Genomic DNA, 22,079 nt, shown 5'->3' with positions numbered 1-22,079 from the left:
ATATAATGTAACTCATAGTTGGATTAATGAATATTTCACAATCTCAAAACCGAAATTATTATATGATTAGGGATCAACTTACAGATTCGCTTCTATCCCTGAGACTGCATACACAAAGGACACGTGCAAACATCATTAACTCCAATTTCATCACTTCACAGCCTGCATAAATCACACTGGATCATGCTTTACCATCATCATCCCTTTGCTCCGCAAAGGCAGTTTACTCCACCTTCCATGAAGTTGTTGATTGTGTCTAGGTTGTTCCAGTTCACCCACATTTTTTCTTTCAACTCTCGCTCTTCAAAATCATGGAGAACATGATATGTCCTAGACATTTTCCTTCAAAGCATCTAGGGTTTCTGTGCAGTAACCTCGCACCCCACCATTCTCTCTAAGTCACTCCCATCATCCTTCTTCACTACGAATGAAATAGTTAAACCTTCAATTGACATTTTGGTTCAACGAAGATTCTTTCATCAAAGTTTTTCTGTTGAGAATATTTTTAGTATGTGTGTCATTTTTCATCAAGATTTGGTCGTAGACGCTCAATATATCATTATCTATTATGTTCATTTTTCACCCCACAGACACACATTGCACATTAAGTATAACAACTAAAAGATTCTTCAAACAACCAAGACTCGTATGAGAAGCTCGCCTGTATTGTTGAACAATATGTTCAATTTCTTTGAGCTCAATGGAAACAATCCCAGGGATCTAATAGATTCATTGTATGAATGTTCTGATACCCCATAACTACTTCCACGGAAGAAGTTATATCCTCATTTCCCGAACTTCTTATACGAGTCTTGGTTGTTTGAAGAATCTTTTAGTTGTTATGCTTAATGTGCGATGTGTGTCTGTGGGGAGAAAAAGGAATATAATAGATAATGATATATTGAGCGTCTATGATCAAATCTTGATGAAAAATGACACACATACTAAGAATATTCTCAACAAAAAAACTTTGATGAAGGAATCTTCGTTGAAGCAAAATTTCAATTGAAGGTTTAACTATTTTATTCGTTCCTAGTGAAGAAGGATGATGGAAGTGACTTTAGAGGGAATGGTGTGGTGCGAGGTTAATGCACAGAAACACTAGATGCTTTGAAGGAAAATGTCTAGGACATATTAAAAGCAAAACCATAAAAAGCCCTAAAAAATCTCGAACCCAGGACACTGGATTTAAGTCCAGGTGTTACCACTACACTACAGAGCGGTAAAAAAGTGTAAAAAATTAGGGCCCGTCTGGTAAAGTTTTACAGAACAATTTTCTAAAAACTGTATTGTAAAATGAAAATGACAAATTAAATTTTGCATTCTCAAAATATGAGAAGGCGTCTGGTAGCGTAATTAAAAAGCAATTATATAAAATAAAAATAATGAAAACACATTTGATATTAACCAATTATTACAACCAAATAATTATATTCACAAAAGATATTAATTATAAATTATTATTAATCAATTTCATAAAATATATAATTAAAAAGAAGAGAAGTTTTATAAAACCCAACCCACCTCGGCCGGCGCGACTACCTTGGAGGTGGAAGAGTTGTTGGTGGCCGTATTATTAATGGAGACAACACTGCAAGCACCTATGATCTAGTTGAACATATGTATTTTCTCTATGTAAAAGTTGTTAAGGTTCGTGAGCTTCCTGCCATGGATGTTACGGAGAGTCTTGATCCATTTATTGAAGCGGGAATTGGAAACTATAGAGGGATTACAAAGTATATATTTTGAGAGATGGGAAGAGAGAGAGAGAAAAAAAGAAAAAAAGAAATAGAGAAATAGAGGAGAGATGAAGAGAGATGGGTGAGGTGGGCAGCGGCGGGGGGTAGGGTTGCCGCCGGAGGTGGGTCTGGCTAGGTGGGGAGGAGGTGCAGATCACATGTTTTTTTTTTTTATTTGTATCTGTGTTATCTATGTTTTCTAAATTCACTGAAAACATCATTTAGTCGTTTTCTGAATTTACAGTGTAAACTAGAAATTCTATTTTGTGTTTTTCAAAAACTGTTTTCTCAATACGGCAACCAAACACATTTTTGTCATTTTTTGAATTTGTAAAATGAAAAACCGTTTTGTAAAACGTTACCAAACGCACCCTTAAATTCCTAGTGTTTTCTTTTAGTAAACAAAAAACAAAAACTATAGAAATCTAACTTTTTTTTTTTGCCAGTAATCCAATGTCTAACACTTACCAAAAAAAAAATCCAATGTCTAAGTGTCTAACCCAGAAAAAAGAAACCACTACACTAGATTTTAAAACAAAAAACAAAAACTATAAAAATCTAACCGATTATTATTTTTTTATTTGTTTAAAAAATGAAAAACCCTATTAAATTACACCAATACGGCAATACCATACAAAATAAAATAATGAAAAAACTCAAATTTAAAAATACAAAAAAAAAAATTCTTCTTCTCCAACCCTCCCCCAGCCAGCCCCTCCACCCAACCCACCTAGCCCCTCTAGCCCCTCACCCGACCCACCCATCCCTCCCTCCCTCCCTCCCTCCCTCCCCCTCCGGCCTCCCTCCTTCACCCGAACACCTCCCCCAGCCCCTGCACCCCAGCCCCGGCCAGCCAGCTCCATCGCACCCCCCACCCACAGCCCAGCCCCGTTGCACCCCCACCATGCAGCAGCCCCCCGCCTCTCACCCCCTCTCCCCACACACTCACCCCTGCGCCACCCACCCTTCCCTCTTTCCCTTTCTCCTTCAAACCCAGAAAAGATTCCTCATTTTTCCATTTTCGTTATTTCTGAATTTCCATCTCTGCTCAATTGGGATTTTCATTTGAATAAAGAGCAAAAGAACCACATGGATTTGAATTAAAAGACTATATTTCGAAGAGAGAGATAAAGAGAGAACCTGGGTAATAGGAGAAAGTGAGTGAAAGAGAGAGACGCCATGGATGAGATCGATCTGGTGGTGTGTGCGACTGGAAGAGAGAGATGAACTCGATCTGGTGTGTGAGGTTGGTGTGTGCAGCTGGAAAAGAGAGATGAGGTTGGGGAGAGAGAGAGAAAAGCTAAAGCTTGATGAGTTAAAGCCTCAGACTAAGGAGTGAAAAAGATCTGAGAGAGAGAGATGGTCGATCTGCCAATTAAAGCCTTAGAGAGAGAGAGAGAGAGATGGTCATTCTGCCAATTACTTGTTTCTAGGCACAGGCGCACAGCCAATTAGCCAATTAGCCAATCAGCCAATCCAATTCAACTTCTTTTAGTTTTTGTCTTTTTTGTCAATTTCACTTTATACTTTTAAGTTTTTAAAATAACGTTTTTATTTTTATTTTTATTCCAAATTCTTTTAACAATTTTAATTGATTTTAATTGATTTTGGGTTTTTAACTTTTTAAAACGCAAAATAGAAATTATCCAAAAGTCCCTCACAATCAAACGGCCGTAACTTTTAAACCGTAGCTCCGATTCATGAACAGTTTGTGTGTATGCGTTTGTGAGCTCGAGTTATTTCCAATAGCACAAAAATTAAGATTAAAAACCCATTATTGAAAATAGTCAACTTTGGAGTCAAACTAAATTATATAAAATTTAATTAAAACAAACATTTTTAAAAATAATCACTATCCAATTTTTTTGAAATTTGGAGAATTTGTGAAATTAAAATTTTAGGTAAACCGCTATCACCGCTGCTGCACTGGGTTGGTTCTCCTTTAACTCAATTTGATTATCAAAGACCATTTTCAAGTCCTTTTGAGTAAGCTTGCTACTTCTCGTTGCCACAATGGTGATTTATTCGTGTAATTTCATTATATAATTATTAATTAGTGAAACATTTTTTTAACAGTATTTGCCCCCAGCGCGCATTATATTAATCACATATCACATGAAACCTACTATATAATTTTGTTTCTTTAATATTTTTTATCATTATAGTAGATAATATGTTAAATAAGCATATGGTCAAATTTCATTCAAAATTTCCGTATTTTGATAATAATTTCCGTCGTTTTTGTCTAATTTTGTCGAAATCGAAATTTTAATCGAAATTTCCTCGAAAATTTCCGTCGAAATTTCCATCGAAAATTTCCTCGAAACCGAAATTTTACTCCTTGATTATATACAATCAAAATATTTTTAATACTAATATTTATTAAACACATAAAAATAGCTTATTCAAAACACTTTTTATAATATAATTTATCAAACACTTAACTGTTTTATTTCACAGCTAATTATAATTACAGCACATTTAACATTGATTATTTTCACAATATAACGATACCTAAACATATCGACGTAAATCTGTCAAACAATTTGGGTGATAAGGAAGATAATCATTTGGATCGCATTAGTCAGCTGCCCGACGAACTTCTCATTGCCATTCTTTCCCTGTTGAGTATCGGAGAAGCAGCAACTACTTGTGTCCTCTCTAAGAGGTGGAGATATTTGTGGACACATGTTTCATCTATCAACTTTGACGATTTAGATGCATTTCCAAGAAGAAGACGACGATCTGAAACAACAAAAACTAGGTTCGATTGTGTGAATAAAGTCTTGCAATTGCATCAGGGTTCAACTTTAGATATATTCAGAATTCGTTCTTCCTTGCTGGATTGCAAATATGCTTCTGAAATTGACAATTGGATCAAATTCACAATGCAGAAAAAGAGAGTTCAATAACGTCCTCATCAGTGCCTTAAGGTGGTGAAACTTTATGGGTTCGTTGGGTCTGCTATCGATACCGAACTTGCCATGTACTTGATCGAGAATGCCATTGTGCTTGAAAAGATTATCTTTGATCTTGTAAAGGTTATTGAATGCCCCACCGTAATTTCCGAGTTTTTACAAATTGGGGGCAATAAGAAACCGTGCATTGCAGCTTGGAACTGCGTTAATTATCATATAATATTATTTATTTGTAACATCATTCAATATTGAGACCATGTTTGAGGGGAGAACTGATGTAGGACAAAGATGAACACTTGGGTATGTGAGTTTTTCCAAGATCTAGATTGAAAAATGCTGACATAGATGAAAATAAAAAACTCTTATTAACATGATAATAAAACCTTCACCAACAATACATAGCAAGTGTAATCACTTTTATGTAATGTAACGTGTAATATTCCATTTTGTTTTAGTTCATTGAAATGGGTATTGGTTCCCAATATCACTTGTTTAAGGAAGTCCATAATATTTGGCTGAGTAACGTACTAGTACATACCAAAGTTATCCTACTTAATATTATATATACAATGTGTACTGAGTCTACTGACCATCAAACGCAGTACTAAAATTTCACTAGTCAGTCTGTAGAGTCCGAGTTTAGCATCATCCTCTATAACTCGGTTTATTAACCTTCTCCCATTATATATGTTAATAACTGCAAGCAAAACAACAAACCCCATCATATAAATGATATAGCATAACAAAAAAGAATATATATTAAAACATAAATCCCAAAACTACAAGTATACAGTAATGCTTTAAACGCCACATAAACATCTCACTTTTCTGAGAGTTCATGGACCAACATTGAAATAGACTATTCCACATATTCTGGTACAATTTGGATACACATTGGTGATGCAACATTCAGACAACGACAGAGTTGCTGACAATTAAAGATTGGTGCATCCTTCACAATCCTAGCATGCCATCACTTAATGTAGAGATTACAATATGCAATGTGTCTTTCTCATAGCACGATGTAAATCATATTTAGTGCTTTCAGCATGCCAATATTCTAAAAATGACCCCTTTTGTGCTTTAAATGATAGCACTACAATCTTATTAAGTGTATCACCTACCTGAGTGGTAAACTATTAAGGATTACATGGTCAATAATCAAGACAAATGATCAAAAGGATACACATAAATTACCTCTTAAAGTGCCATCTCTGCCTGTAGTGCAGCAAGCTCATCTTCCTCCGGGTTATTTCTCTGAGGAGCTGGTCGGGTTGGTTGCCTGCCTACTGGGGCATTTACATATACTGAAGCAGCGGGAGCAGTTGTGGCTGGCTGGAGAAGCTCCTCCTCCAGATCAGTTCCTTCCAATTCTTCAAGCTCTGCTTCCAGTTCATCCTGCAAAAGTAAAATTGAACGATTTGAACTATTGAATTGAAGAAACGCACTGAATGAAATGTAAGAACTTAGAACTTGAAAAGACAATACTTCATCAAAATCAGCTGCTGCACCAACAGGTGCCGATAATGCCTCCTGAATCTGTTTCATGCTTTCAGTTTGGTCATTGATCTCATCCATTGTTTTCTCCAAATCATCGATGTTCCTGTATAAAAAGGCCAAATTGAGATGCACTAGGCAGAACGAAGTGATATGGAAATGAAATGCTTCATTTGAAAGGATGTCTAAAGATATGCTACAAATGAAACAGTCTTGCCAGAAAGTGACTGGAGAGTAATTTAAGACTGATTTTGCAGAGGATGCTATAGTTGATTTGAATTCAAAATTTGGACCAAGGATACTATAACTTCTATAGAATGCAGTTCAAAAGCAACTTACGTTGCCTTATTCATGGACTTCATTGCAGTGTTTCCACTTCTCAATGCATCAACGGTTTCTGTTGTAGCATTTGCACTTTCCAGCATTATCATCTAAAAACCCCAATACAAAATAGGTCTTTCAGGCTAAACTCTCAGCACATGGAACTTCATTAGAATTTAAAGCGGTACAACAGTACCTGATCATGAATGCGCAATTGGAAATTTCCAAGTTGTTCAATTTGCTGTTCGTAAAGCCTCTTCCTCTTTAAACACTTTATTGCCGCTGTATTACAGAAATAAGGTGTGCTAATTTACTTAAATTTGAAACAAAATAGATAGGTTTGTACAATCTGGCTATAAAACAGTATCACAGGTACACTCATTTGCTTTTCTAACCTACAGAATTACTTGAGGGAATCTATCAAGATCATGAGCCCCTACCAGTAAACAGACTTGACCAGCCAATAAATAGCTCCATTTGTTTTTCCATAGTGTTTTACATATCAATCCACTAAAAATTGCAAAACAAGCATTATGGAAAGATAATAATCCATAAACTAATATCCCAAATGTGCAATATGCTTTTCCAAGTGGGGTAGAACAGAAAAGGAACCAACAAAATTGACAAGAAGACTCTTTTCAGATCCTATACAAAACATATTCATATGATATGATATCATTTCCACAAAACAGCCAAAATGCCCCATAAGCAAAGTATAAACGAAACAAAGGGCATGTAGGGGTCTTACCATTTCGGTTTCGTGCTTGAGTAAAATGTCTAGCCTTCTCAACCTCTGCAGCTGCCTTCTTCACAAGAAATTTCTCCTTTTTCTCTAGCATCTCAAGTGTCTGCACAATTTTGAAACAAAAACTTAGCAGATAAACAGGGCTTTATGAAAAACACAAAAACAAAATTATAGCATACGATTATATTAGTCATAAATCAGTCAATTAGGACCGTATCTGATTAAAGAAGGCAGTTCCTTGATTAATTAATTCCTAGGAGAATTTGGCAAAAAAAAAAAAAAAAAAATCCTAGGAGAATAAATTATGTTCCTTTGAAGATTTCTGAAACTATTTTCCACCAAAACAAACCACAAAACAAAAATGATACCTCATTTAATTTGTGTATCGATGACAGGGGATTGGCTTCCTGCTTATTAGCTTTCCCAAACACTCGGTTGAACATTTTTGCTTTGATTTGTTTTCAGAAGGAGAAAAGCAATATACTTTATTTAAAACCCTGCAACGAAATCAAACATATTGATCAGAGACTTTGACCCAAAGGTGGAAATACATGACTGAATCAAGATACAGTCAAACTAAGAAGCTTTGTAATAAAAACAAAATTAAAGAAAATACACTGACAAAATTGAAACCGTGTTTTCGAGATTGGATAGAAGATCAGGGACGAAGGTTGGACTGCTAAAGGGTAAAGTAAACGTTGGTAGTTGGTAACTTGGTACCATAAATAGTTAAATACTTAACGAGAAAGAGAGGGAGATATATCTAACCGGCTGTGAGTAAATGTACTGTGACAGACAAATAGTAATTGAGAGTACAATGGTTGGATTTGTTTGTTCTATGAAGAAGGGGACCGGCGGTTAGTTAGGAAATGGTGTTTATGAACCAGCCGCCAAGCCCAAGCGGCCCAACAGGCCCAATACAAGCCTAATATATTTAAAAACGTGACTGGGCCGACTGGCATCAATAAATAAAACCGCGAGCCTAGTTGGCTTTACCGGTATACCCCTCTCTAGTCTCTATCTCTATCTGTACGAGATTTAAAACCACAAGCCAGCAACTGATTACGTCTCTCTCCTCTGCGACGCAGGCCAAGATCTGAATTGTTGTTTCTACTTAAAGGTGCTTCTTCTTCTTCATTTCCTGCTTGTATTTATTTAAACATCGACTTCAAATTTTGCAATTCGGTTAGGTCCATCGCAAATTGTTTGTTCCAATCTGATCACACATTTCCGAATCTTTTTGTTTCCTTTCAAATTTTGCAGATTCGCTATGGATTTCATGAAGGTCTTCGATCAGACGGTCCGAGAAATGTCAGCTCCAAACCCTTGCAATTTCGATTTACTCAAATTTACGCAAATTATTCATTTTTATTAGATACTAATTGAAATTGAGCTTACATTTTTTTCCTTATTTAATAATGTGCAGAAAGAGGGAGGTGAATCTAAAGGTATTGAAGGTCCCAGAGATGGAACAGAAGGTAACACCTCTATTTTCCTGCATAGAAAAACCTTGATACGTATAATCATTTATTTCTACCATTTTTTTGTATCGGAATTTTCATATTGGGACAAAATTATAGATCTGAGCTAGAATTGTTGCATTTCATGGTGGATACAAACAACAAACATTGTGCCTTACTTTGTTTTCCTCATTAATATTGTAACATTGCACATTTTGCAAAATTAAATTCTATCTTTTTAGATACATTTGGTCTGAAATTCTAGCCATATTTTTGGTCTCTTAGCTTTGAGAGGTCACTGGAAAAAGTTTTCTCCAATTATGAAATCCCTGCATTGATTTGATTTCTAGTTATCGTCTATACTTTGCATATACTAGATAAACCGGCTGGTATGATTTGTTTTTTCTCTTTTACTAGGGTTAAACTGTTGATGATATAATGACTGACACCTGTGTCCAATTTGCGATCTTTTTTAGCTTACCCAAATGTCATTATTGATATACTGTAGGTATTGGATGCAACAGATAATGAACCTTGGGGTCCTCATGGCACTGCATTGGCAGAGATCGCACAGGCCACTAAAAAATTGTAACTTTTAACTCTGTTTATCTCCCTTTTTTTTTGTATTCTTGCTGAAATCTTATATTTAGTACTAATTTCCTGAATTTAGAAGGAACTTGGCTCTCCTTACCTACACGGACCTGATGAATTTTGTTTTCTTTCAGTTCCGAATGTCAGATGGTTATGAGTGTTTTGTGGACAAGATTGAGTGAGACGGGCAAGGACTGGCGTCATGTCTATAAGGTATGAATTTAATTGTAACCGTTCAAAAATGGTGCTTACAGAGGTTTATATATATATATATATATACTCTATATCTATATCCTGACTTTTTTGGGTCATGTGTCTTTTTATGCCTTCAATATTTGAAATCATTTCTGCATCAGGCATTGGCTGTTATAGAATATTTGGTATCACATGGATCCGAACGTGCTGTTGATGACATTATAGAACACACTTTCCAGATCTCAGTAAGGACTTTTTCTATATATTCTGCAAAAATTTGGTGGATATGAAGTTAAGAATATGGTTGAGTGTGCTCTAACATTCTATTTCTTCTGTTTTTTTTTGGGTAATGCTGAAGTCGCTCACAAGTTTTGAATTTGTTGAGCCAAATGGGAAGGATATGGGAATAAATGTGAGGAAGAAGGCAGAAAACATTGTGGCTCTTTTGAATAATAAAGATAAAATACAAGAAGTTAGAAATAAAGCTGCTGCAAACCGCGACAAGTAAGCTTATTTTCAGGGACTAAATTTTAAAGTTTACTTAATTGTCTTTTAAATCTTTTGATTAGTTTTCATCTTATAAACTATTAGCACGTTGCCAACTTTAGGTACTTTGGACTTTCATCTACTGGGATAACATATAAATCTGGTTCAGCGACTTCAGCGTCGTATAGTAGTGGCAGCTATCAGAGTCGTGACCGCTATGGAGGTCTAAGTGGTACAGGAGCTGGCGATAGGTTCAGGGATCCACATGATGAAGACAAGATTGGGAAGGACAGCTCTAGTAGGTCACGCCGTGGGGTTATGGGTGAGAATCGAGAGAGCTCCTCAAAGAAGGGCTCAACAAACTATGGAAACAGGTATTTATTCATCACTGTTCAAGATAAGTTTTAAATTCTTTAACTATTGTGCCTCCATACTGTGACTTTATCATATATATATATAGCATGAGTACTTCTATCCAGATGTGCGGACATTGTTATGCGGACGTTCTTCAACTGTTGACTTTAGATGACTCAAACTTTCTCTACAATAAAACTAGTTGAAACACAAAAGTAGAAGTACTATAAAACTAAAGAATGTGGAAGATTTAGATTATCTATGCACTATCAGCTATTGATTGGTAAAGAAGTTAAAAGTTACGAAAGTAGTGAAAATTGGTTGAACATTGTCTTTTCCCTATGTGGTGCGCCATCATTATGGCAGGACACTCAATTAGTTTATTACCAACTTGTTGGAAGCAAAAATGGCTGCAAACACCAATTCCTCATTTTAACCAAAATCCAGACATCTGGATTGTAGAATTTCGCTATATAGTATATTCTGTGACTTTAACTAAACACTGGAGAAGGTTAGTTGGAAGCTTTTGAGACTCCAAACTATGGGCAATTTTTGGAATAATGATGGTTCTCATTACTAATGTTCAATTTCGACTACAGCTCTCTCTCTCTCTCTCTCTCTCTCTCTCTGTCTCTCTCTGTCTCTCTCTATGTCTCTCTCACACACACCTTGCACTGATTTACTAATGGGCACATATATGTTGTCCTTATAACTATGTTGCTTTGTGATTTGATTTAATTTCAGGATGCTTTTCTTGCAGGAAGGATCGGGATAATAAATCATCCAGTGTGTCAAAGTTATCAAATAATTCAAATGACTCTGTTCCCACTCAGAGCTCAAGTGTTCCCTCAGATGATTATGAGGATGATTTTGATCCACGAGGGACTTCTACTAGTAAGTATATAAGGAATATGTGGTGCAGTTAATTTAGTGTAAGTTAAGAGGAAGTCTTGTGGGCGGACATTGGAAAATGTTGTTTCATGTATGGTATCTATTATGTGTCTCATAGCTACAATCTGGCTGTTTAACCCTTGATTATCAGGTAATGGTGTGAAGGCATTGGGATGCTTTTCAAGATTGTATGATTTGTTAAACTTATTCATGTTTTGAAAATTTGCATGTGCTATAGAAATGCAATGCATATTCTGTTGAGTTCTACCCTTTTAGAAACATTTGCATTTTATATGAGCGTATGAGCGTCAACAGTTACGAAAATCAAATTATTGTTTGGTGTAACTATTCCCGCTTCTACTTGTATCATATGAAATATTTAACAGAATTGTTTTCAGTGGTATTGATTATTGAATTTGCACTCTTTGTTTTGTTCTTTTAATAATATGTATGATTGGATATAATATAACATTATATTGTGCTTTTTTTTCGCAGGAAGTTCGAACCAAGTGGATCTGTTCGGAGAAAGTTTGATTGGTGACCTCATGGATGCTCCGTCTGTTCCTGAAGAAAAGCCTGGCATGAAGAGCAGTTCATCAGAGGTTGATCTGTTTGCCAATGCCGATTTTGTATCAGCACCACCCCAGGCAGAAACTGTAGCGTTTGCTGATGCAACTTTTGTATCAGCACCACCCCAGGCAGCAACTGGAGCAAGTTCTCAAACTCAGGTCAGAAGCATTTACATCTTGCTTGTCAAAACATAGCTCATGCACACCAATTGACAATTGAGGTAGCCATTATAGAGTGTGCTTAGTCATTCATATGTTTTAATTTTGATATTAGTTTTGTACTCCATTGGTCTGGAATTATAGGGATTAAATATTTGATGTAGTTGGAGATATTAATTATGAATAACATGTATATAATGTATTTCTCATGCTTTTATTGTGCTTATCCTAGCAGCATGCTAACAAATTGGGCATAGTGCCCCACTTTTTGTAACTTTAGGAGAGCATTTAATGTCAAACATTAACAAAAGAGGGGTATGGGTAAAGCATAATCAGCCCCTGATTTTAGGGGGCACAGTTTAATTTATACCAACTTAGAAGAAGTTTTGCTTAAGCGTGTAGAAAATATTTTAGTTGTGATATGAGGGGTTTCGATATGTATATATTTTTATTCCTCAAGCAGGACCTAAAGTTATGTGCTAACAAACTAATATTTTGACCAAATGTACAGAATGGCGTTGATCTATTTGCTTCTCAACCAACCATTTCTCCACCAACTTCTTCAACAGCTGATCTTTTTGCCCCCGCTGATCCAACCATGAAGCCAGAAACCAAGTCTACAAATGCTGCACCAACAAGCTCCAACATTGTTGATCCCTTTGCCACTGTTCCACTTAACAATTTTGATGGATCTGATCTCTTGGGGGCATTCACCTCTCATTCTGATTCAACATCTTCAGAACCTTCTCAAAGTTCTGTCAATGATCCCAGTCACAATAATTTGGGTAAAAAATCTTCAGCAGACTCAAAGACTCCACCCAAGAAGGATAGTTTCCAGGTGAAATCTGGCATTTGGGCTGATTCGCTTAGCCGTGGACTGATTGATCTTAATATATCTGCTCGTAAGTATATCCATTTCAACTAGCATATTACTTTCCATAGCGTAATTTATTTTTTCGTTTGTACGTTCATACTTGAAATTAAATTTTTGCTTTATGGCAAGGTATGAGTTGAGATTTAGAAAAAATTGCCCAGGTGGTGTTAAGATTTGAGGGTTTCTGTAATCCTGATATGAACTGATATGGCGGATAATTGATTTTGAGTCTAATCATTTTTAGTCATTCAGGGAATTGATTATATAATTGCTTCTTCACTTAAATATTCTTGCAGCCAAGAAGGTGAATCTGGCGGAGGTGGGAATTGTGGGTGGATTGAGTGATGGATCAGAAGAGAGGGTGGTTCAAGGAGGACCCCCAACTTCATATTACATGGGTAGAGCGATGGGTTCAGGGACTGGTCTTGGAAGATCTGGGTTCCCATCTTCACAGGGAATGGGAGGTGATGACATCTTCTCAAGTCTCAGCGGAGGTCCACAGTATCAATATGGTGGTTTCCAAAAGTAATTTTTCATTTCCACCATTTGTCGTGTCTACGCATTCTTTTTTGCCTGGTCGGCCAAAATATTGAAATGGATGTTGTGATTTGAGTAATGTATTGATCATGAGTGAAGATGATTGCGACACTTATTAATATAAATTGCAGTGGATTGCAAACAGCTTCTTGATAAAGTCCTCCAAGGGCGGCAATGTTCTTTGTGATTGTGCAAAAAAAAAAAATAATAATAATTTCAAGGGGAAGTGGTTGTGCAAAGAATAAGTTTAACAAATAGAAAAACTAATTCCCATTGCTACGAGAAATGCTACCGAACAGCCCTTTTTCTTTTACTTCGTGATTTTATCATATTTGGGAATCTTTTATAACCTTTGTTGGGTCATATCCCAACAAATTTGAGAGAAATATAATTACATTAAACCAGAGCCCTAGTTTCACACCCCAAAAAAAAGAATCAGAGCCGTAGCATACAATGGCGTTCTCCTTGTACCACCAGAGTTTTTTTGTTTTACAATTTATACATGTATCTGCGTTACTAGCAACAGAATGTCGGGAAGATGACTGATTCTGTCTATCTGGACAGCTCGAGCTATACCATCAACCTTCCCTAGTGCCCCAATGCCCCAGTGACCCAAAACAGAACCCAAACAAGAAAAAAGAAGAAGATGGCAGATTCAAACTCTCAAATGTTTTTTTATTTATTTAAAGAGAGGGTTGATCAGGACAACATATGTTTTTCAGTACATATCAAGCATCCTTCCCCTTAACATGGCTTCTGCTTTCCTCACCTGCTTCACTGGTCCTATGATGAACACCTACATCAAAACCAAACAAAATTACAAGGTATTTGAGCATGTACTACTGAAACTGTTCCAATATGTTTTTTTCTTCAAGGTCCATAATCCATATATTGGCTGAACGCCAGCCTGAATTTGTTACCAAATTCGGCCAATTTTATGCATCTACTTGCTGACTTACAAAACCATCTATTAAGCACATATAAGCAAAGGTCTAATTAACAACAAAAGGATTCGAACTCACTATTCAGAAGCAAGTGGAAAAAGACAACCCAGAAGGGTCAAAATACTTAAAATTTTTTATTGATGTTGAAGCCTAGCCACTTTGATGAATTTTATGCATCTACTGTGAAACTTTATACAAATCTAATGGACTGACCTTGTCTGGTGGGCCCTTATCACCTCCAATGAGTATTTCCGCGCTGCAAAATTATAGAATCAAAGAAATAATTAGTTGGGCTGCTTTTCATAGACAAATACACACATGCAGACGTAGAGAGAGAGAGAGAGAGAGAGAGAGAGAGAGAGAGAGAGAGAGAGAGAGAGAGAGTAATACTTGCAAGACTCTTTAATTGATAAAATGGAAGCTCCTCTCCTCCCAATAACACGTCCCATCTTTCCTGGGGGAACATCAAGGACTGAAAGGATTTCTTCCTCATGAGCATTGCCATCCACTATTAGGTTATCTGCAACGAGAAATAGCATCTGAATTAGTATTCAATTGAATGTGCACTGTACAGTGCTTTTATGCGCATTCCAACAGAGACCGGTTGCTGTAAGTATATTAAGGAAGCACTCATCCATCCTTAATGGTTTAATGTCATATATAAACAGAACGTGTAATAAGATTAGTAGGCTAAAAATTTAGTTTGGATGATTCTATTCAGTCAAATATTAGCATTACAAAGATTCATGCTTGACATGCACATAATGCTTAGTAGCAGTATAATTGAACTTAAGAGTCACGAGAATTCAAGACCTGGAACAGTGGGGAGAGATGGCCAGTCAGAAAAATTATTATTGTTAATGCAAAAACATCGACAATAGAGAGCACCACGAACTGCAAGATACCATAATGACTTTTGATTCAGTTTCTCCATCATCTTGTGATAGATATACAGAAGAAAGCGGACATCATCTGCAGCTGCACGGACCATCTGTTCAGATAGAGGTCTGTACATCCAAAAGTTGGGGTCCTGTATGTGCATATAAAATAAAGGTCACTTGATCGAAGACTGTAGTCAAAACAACGCAATAAGACTATTGCATTAAACCTATATCTAACAACAAATAAATCTAAAACCATTAGACAGGTGTATAGCAGATATGAATCAAAAAAATCTACAAATTGAAATCATATGGCTAATGCTCTGCTGATAATCCTCAAGTGTAAAACCACTATAGAATGATTTAAACCTATTTTTCATTACGTTGTCTCATACTCATTTCCCAGTATACTACCAGTCTACCACACTGGGTTAAATCTTCAATACAGTTTATAAAGAAATCTAGTATAGTATCAGCTACCAATAAGAAGACATGTACCAAATTGTTTTATGTAGAAAATCAAGACAGAGAAAAAGAAAAAGAAAAAATACAGAACAATTATTAAGATGTTGAAACTAACCTGCCGAAGGAGGAAACGAACTTCTTCCTTCTCAAGATAAGATATCCCTGCATTCAAACTCTCAAGGTGAAAACTGAAGTCATAGTGAGCGGATAAGAATTTATTAATACATGCACCATGCTTCCATGTCTAACAAGTCATCCAGAATTCTTTTGGCATAGACTAACATAAGAATACTTGAAAAGTCATCCATAAAATGCTTCAAACTTGATCTTTTAAATAAATTCTCACGAAGGTTGATTTGAAACTATTAGAAGAGCATCAGTTAATTTCATTAAATCAATTTAATCCAAACACATTAAGAAATATGACCAGAAATAGAAAAATTCAAATGGATACCACGAAATATATAGTACCACAATAGCATGGATCAGCGAGGAGACCAACAAATGATATATAATCATCTGGTAATCTTTTCCGTCCTTCTTGCTCCTCTATCAGCGAATACGCAATCTGAATGCCAAAAAGGGAATTTCAAATCACTTAGCATGAGAGCATTTTCTCAACTACCATCATGGCTAACAGGTAAATAACGATAGAGGTGGAGCTCCAAGTACAAATCATGTTCACCATAGGACTGGACCAAAGATAAACCACATGTTTATAAAAGTTAAAGATTGATTAGACACAAAAGTAGAAGTCAGAAGTCAATGAAGCACCATTATCAGGTCAACCCTCAGTACAAATAGTTACAAAGTATTACCAAGACCACCTAAGCCACATATCACAAAAGGTTGAGTTGAACAATAAAAGACAAGAAAAGTCTAGAAATGTATTTCTATGCTATCTCTATGTCATTCTAAACCAACCCACTATGGATAGCTCCCCAAACGCAAGATTTTGACTTATTCTCTATGGATCAAACCTTTCCCTCCATCTAAAGAGGGAAAAGATAACAAAATTTTCCTTTTGTTATATTTAACATAATTAAATGTCCAATTTCAGCTTATAAAAGACATCTAAAAAGATATTACAAATCGTCAACAATCCATAACAAGGTTCTGGCCAGTGATAAAGGATGCTCACCTGGGTATCCACAACATTGTTCAACTTGATGCCAAACTGAAAATACAAGGCCTATAAAACAGGACAAAATTCAATAATGGCAAAAGGTTGTCATTCTCCAAGAAGGTACATGATGGGATACTCACCTCGCTATCTCGTTTGCAATCGTGAATAACCTTTGTGATGTGGCTAGACTCAAGTGCAGGCTTACAGGCTCTGATAAGCATCTCCCCTCCCTGAATGGCATCAACCAGATATATAGCATCTGGAAATGCAAGCTGACAGAAAGAAACACTTCAGTATAATATCAAACAAGAAGCAGAACCCGAGATGGGTAGCAGAAAAATCATAATAAAAACGTAATACAAGTGAGAATGCCTTCATTGTTTTACTTAGATGAAAAATACATGCTAATGCATGAAGTTAAGTCAGAAAACAAAACAACAACCAATTTGTGAAGCAATCCATTTTATGAATGAGATTTTACTGCTCTATTTTTGTGGGTAATTCTTTAATTTGTAGAAGCAATTTATGCCCTTGTTTAGATAGACACACATCTAATGAATGAGATTGGTTAGACTTAAACATGGAGCTGAACAAAATATTCATAAGAAGTACAGAGAGAGCATAATTTCTACGCCAAAACCATAATCCATGAGTAGCATACCTGCATGATACAGAGTGTCCCATTTCGACACAGGTCAACTCCCTCACAATCAAACCCAATCACCAATTGCCTTTCAGCTGATGGCTCCAGAAACTCAGCAGGAAGCTGAGATGCATGAGTGACAATATGAATAGGAACCAGTGGCAACTGGGTTTCATAATACTGGGGTTTCTCAACTGCAACATACACAACATCAAAAACCCAGGTTAATTAGAACACAGTAGACCCTCCAAAACTCAATGTATGTAAGGGTTTCTCACCTGCATACATAAACATATCGAAATGAATCTGATTCTGATACTAAAACGTTGGATGTTTCAATTACTGGGATGCACAGAATATAAACGATCCAGGATTCAACATTCAACAGAATCTTTTTTATTTCCCCCACATTTTCCCAGTAACCAAACAGAGCCCAAACGAAGGAAAACATAAAATCAAAGGGTACACACGAAGCTTTTAAAACAAAGAAAATTGGATCGGATGGAAAAAAGACCCACCTGGGTCTGGCGATAGAGGAACGTGTGTCTGATAAGGAGAAGGTAAAGATGCCATGTGATCGGACCATCCACGCCCTCTGAAAGACTGGAACTTCACTTCATAATATTATTGTTACGTCCGTTTCTATTATTTTTCTTCCTTTTTATGCAATAATTTCTCAGGCCGGGTTTGTCTTTTTGTTTTTTGTTTCTTTTTTTGGTCGCTTTGATTTTAGTTAAAGTAATGTTATTTGAATCAAATTAATTGACTAAATAAGAGGAATAAGTGGGGTGTTATTTTGGAAAATGTGAAAATGAGAATCACATGGAGATGATGACTACTTTCTTAAGTGACACCTTACTTGGTCTCTCTTATTTGGTCAGTTAATTTGGTCCAAATAGTATTACTCTTTTAGTTTTATTTGTATCTTTATCTTTATAGATTGCCGACGAGCCATTACGATACCCGACAAACCATTACGATACCCTATAAACCGTTATGATACTTAATAAGCGTAACGATACCTAACAAACGTTACAATATATGACAAACATTACGATATCCGACAAGCATTACGATTCTCGACAAGCATTACTATACCTAATAAACATTACAATACTCGACAAACCATTATGATACCCGACAAGAATTATGATACCTAACCCGTTGTAATGTTGTCCTTCCGACAATTGAATTCAACTAGTTCAAAGAAAAGATATTGAAATACTCCATATCCAATAGTCCTCACCCAAACTATTAGGACTTAATACTAAGAAATTTTGAAAATTAAGCACAATTTGAGCATTTTGAAGATATGTAGTTTTTCTTTTAGAAATACAATGGTTGCTCAAACTACTCTCCAGTAATACTTAATCTCTTCTCAAATGGTATTTAACTCCTAGCAAATAATGTTAATTGGAATTTAAACACTATTTAGAAAGAGTTCTAATATTACTATTAGACCTTGAAAATTTGTGCACGAGCTGTTAACACAACACAATTTTACACAAAAAGTTTAGTATTCAGGTTGAGATTTATTGTGTTGTGTCGAAATTATGTAGACCCATTAAACTAATGGGTCGTTTTTGTGTCAATCTGCGAACCCTAATATCCAATATGTGAATATGAGTAATAGTTGTGTTAACCCATTATTATTTTTCAGTTCGTGCTCATGTTAGATTTTTTCCCGTTAGCTTAATAGATTGTGTATGGGTTAAACCGTTGAACTATTTTTCACACGACACAAACACGAACACAACAAAAAACGAACCTGCAAGTTGCAACCCTAAAATAAGCTTCCAGCATCTTCAAGCCCAATCTATAGACAGGCCATATGAGGCCCAAATAGCAAGAAGTTTTTAATGAAATTTAGAAGATGACTAATTTTCACAATTTATCTAAATTGTAATTTTCTATCACATCAATTTGTGATCCACATCCATGTTAACATAGAAGATTAAGCGCGGGGTCTAGTGTTTACCGAAGCAGATCAAGGATTATTATTATTTCTTTTGATAGAATCAAATCAAGGGGCTTTTGATTGTGAGATGAGATACTCGGTTGTGGGTTGTGAGTTGTGATTGTGACGACTGCAGATTTTACCAAGCCATACTTTCTGTATTGCTTTGTCAAGCTGTTCACCACTTAGCTTCCATCTCCAAAAAAAAAAAAAAAAAAAAAGAGCTTATGGACACGTGGCATTTTGTTTCAGCTACACGTAGGCTTATAAACAAGTGCAATATTGGACCCAAAATGGCCAAGATTAATTTACACGTGCGTCACTTGGCTTCCCCATCATGTTACAAACTTACAAGTTACCCACTTTCAAGTTTCAGCTGAATTTACGCACAGCAACCGTATTAACTATTAACCAAACAAAAAGTTTGAAGGCAAGTTTTAGGCCAAGGTTTCTAACCAAACAAGCAGTCAGTTTCAGGCAGGTCATACGAATTTGGTGGCTTGAGGTGAACTCTATAAATGGGGTCTTCCATTTTATATACATTCACGTAATTTATTTAGATATAACATATTATATAAGGGGTCTATAAAATTTAAAGATTCTTGACATTTGGGGACATGACACGATCGCCTGTTTGCCTACTCAGCCTCTCATCAAGGTCGACTTTGATCAGTTTGCCATTTTCACTTCTAAATATCAGATAAAAAGATCGAAGAGAAGGAAAATAATGAAATAAAATATTTTTGGAGTCTTGGACACATATTTGGCATCCTAGAGAATACCGAAAAGTACTAAACTAGTCATGATGCAATCTACGAAACTAGTCTTCCAGACTTCGACCACACTTTTGAGAAGACACTTCGACCACACTTTTGAGAAGACACAATTGTTCAAAATTCACACCTTTAAATATAAATAATATGAACTTAATAAAGGTTCATTGATTTTAACTACTAAATTTCAATAACTTTTTAGTTTAGGTATCAAAATTAAATAGCATTTTAGATTAGGTACTAGTTGAAAAGTCAAACAAAATAATAAAGTAAAAGGTATTAGAATTTACAAATATTACATCACTTGCCACTATAATAAAAAAATATAAAAATAATATTACATCACAAATATTACATTAATTTATATTATATTGTATTAAAAAAATCAATTCAGTCACAACTTAACTGTGACTGTCTCGGTAAATTGAAAGAAACAACTCACACTACTATGTTATGTATTATTTTGAGTAAAAGTATTGTTTTGATATCTATTTATATTATATTGTAGTATAATTTCTCTAAAAAAAAATTCAATTAAGTCACAACTTAGATGTGATTGTCGTTCAGTCACAACTAAATTTGAAGTTGTGAGTGTCGTACAGTCACAACTAAATGTGAAGTTGAGACTACATTAGCAAATTTTCAAGATAATATAAAAGCCTGAAGAGCAATTTTGTCAAAACCTTATAAATTTTAACTAACACCCATCATATGTGGGCCAAAGGACAAAAATGTCAAATGAAAAAGGCTCAAATCAAAATGGCTAACATATTTGTGACCTAATATAAAAAAATACATTTAAATTTAGTAGTTCAATTGAAATATTATATGGTTTTCATGTTATACCAAAAAATTATTGAGATTTAGTATTTAATCCTAATTTTATAACCTAATAATGGAAAATTATATAGAGGGACCTTGTATTTCTTTCTAACTATTAAAATTAAAAGAATGCTTATATTCTCACTTACTTTATTTTTACACTCACTATTAAATTTGAAAAAAGTATAAAAAATACGTTTTTTATTTCTCATTATTTCTATAAACACCTTTGATATACAAACTCAAACACCCACTAACTAATAAACATTATTCCCACCCCTTTAATATCATCTCACCCACCAATCTTTTTTCATAATTTTTTTCTTTCATAAACCCTTATTCTATTCTATCACCAAAATTTAAAATCGATGATACTATTTGGTTGATGCCCGTACATCTATTAAAATGTATGATTATTCTATACCATAAACTCTTTTTGTTAATTTATTTATAATTTTTGGTCAAGAATTTATTTTATTTTAATGTTTCCTTTGATTTAGAAATTGAATATTAATTTTAGGGATTTAATTTTGAATTTATGAATGAATTATAGAATTGGTATAAGATTCGTTTTCTTCTATTTGGAAAAAGATGGGTGAGTGGAATGAAAATTAAGGTCCTTAAGGAGGGTAGGAAGAGTGTTTAGTAGGTGGATGTTTGAATTTGTAAATCAAGGGTGTTGGAAGAATGTTTTTATATATTTTTTTTTCAAATTTAATGGTACGTGTGAAAATAAGGTGGGTAAAAAAATATGACAAGTGGGTGAAAATAATGAATATAACCACTCTTTTTAAAAATTTTGAATTTGACAGGGTTTTTTTTTTCATACTAGAGTGTAGATAGTGATAAAACTATTTAATAGGTTGTAGCATAATGCAAATCTTTCTCTTTTAAGAAGAAATTTTCTTCCTTTTAAAAAAAAAAAAAAATCTTAAATATATGTACCCCAGGGCTCAATTGGCTCAACCTATTTATCATCCTTAGCCCACCCTTACTTAAAATGTACAAGTAATTCTTAAGTTTTAACTTTTTTTAATTCATATTATAGTATCAAATAGTCTTTGACCGATACCACACTAGTGTCACTTCGATTACCATTCAAGTTATCTTAGTTCATGATATGATTTAATCG

General features: G+C 35.1%; 3 protein-coding genes across 4 annotated transcripts; 1 reads left to right on the top strand and 2 right to left on the bottom strand.

Moving 5' to 3' along the window:
* Positions 1-4,999: 4,999 nt before the first annotated feature.
* LOC147278595 (vacuolar protein sorting-associated protein 32 homolog 2-like) lies at positions 5,000-7,923 on the bottom strand. Its single transcript, XM_086250477.1, has 8 exons — positions 7,843-7,923; positions 7,589-7,717; positions 7,224-7,323; positions 6,672-6,757; positions 6,494-6,585; positions 6,146-6,260; positions 5,855-6,055; positions 5,000-5,354 (listed from the first exon to the last, which is right to left on the bottom strand). Exons 2-7 carry the CDS (start codon positions 7,661-7,663, stop codon positions 5,858-5,860), a joined length of 666 nt encoding a protein of 221 aa, XP_086106603.1. The 5' UTR covers positions 7,664-7,717; positions 7,843-7,923; the 3' UTR covers positions 5,000-5,354; positions 5,855-5,857.
* Positions 7,924-8,233: 310 nt separating this feature from the next.
* Positions 8,234-13,493, top strand: LOC147278594 (ENTH/VHS family protein). Its single transcript, XM_086250574.1, has 12 exons — positions 8,234-8,340; positions 8,484-8,531; positions 8,647-8,698; positions 9,189-9,268; positions 9,406-9,484; positions 9,628-9,711; positions 9,825-9,970; positions 10,075-10,326; positions 11,067-11,200; positions 11,693-11,925; positions 12,437-12,827; positions 13,096-13,493. Exons 2-12 carry the CDS (start codon positions 8,491-8,493, stop codon positions 13,326-13,328), a joined length of 1,725 nt encoding a protein of 574 aa, XP_086106700.1. The 5' UTR covers positions 8,234-8,340; positions 8,484-8,490; the 3' UTR covers positions 13,329-13,493.
* Positions 13,494-13,985: 492 nt separating this feature from the next.
* LOC147278593 (3'-5' exonuclease domain-containing protein / K homology domain-containing protein / KH domain-containing protein) lies at positions 13,986-18,047 on the bottom strand. 2 transcript variants are annotated; one of them, XM_086250575.1, is made up of 10 exons: positions 17,914-18,047; positions 17,414-17,589; positions 16,893-17,024; positions 16,768-16,818; positions 16,098-16,194; positions 15,742-15,788; positions 15,094-15,310; positions 14,671-14,800; positions 14,494-14,536; positions 13,986-14,132 (listed from the first exon to the last, which is right to left on the bottom strand). In XM_086250575.1, exons 1-10 carry the CDS (start codon positions 17,966-17,968, stop codon positions 14,055-14,057), a joined length of 1,026 nt encoding a protein of 341 aa, XP_086106701.1. In that variant the 5' UTR covers positions 17,969-18,047; the 3' UTR covers positions 13,986-14,054. The 2 variants fall into 2 exon arrangements, with proteins under 2 accessions (XP_086106701.1, XP_086106702.1); XM_086250576.1 differs by lacking the exon at positions 17,914-18,047 and adding an exon at positions 17,674-17,824.
* Between the last annotated feature and the right edge of the window lie 4,032 nt (positions 18,048-22,079).

This window comes from Dryas octopetala, chromosome 7 (assembly GCF_963921425.1).
Source record: "Dryas octopetala chromosome 7, drDryOcto1.1, whole genome shotgun sequence".
NCBI lineage: Eukaryota > Viridiplantae > Streptophyta > Magnoliopsida > Rosales > Rosaceae > Dryas > Dryas octopetala.
The sequence above is the reverse complement of the archived record's forward strand: the minus strand, read 5'-3'. Positions and strand labels throughout refer to the sequence as shown.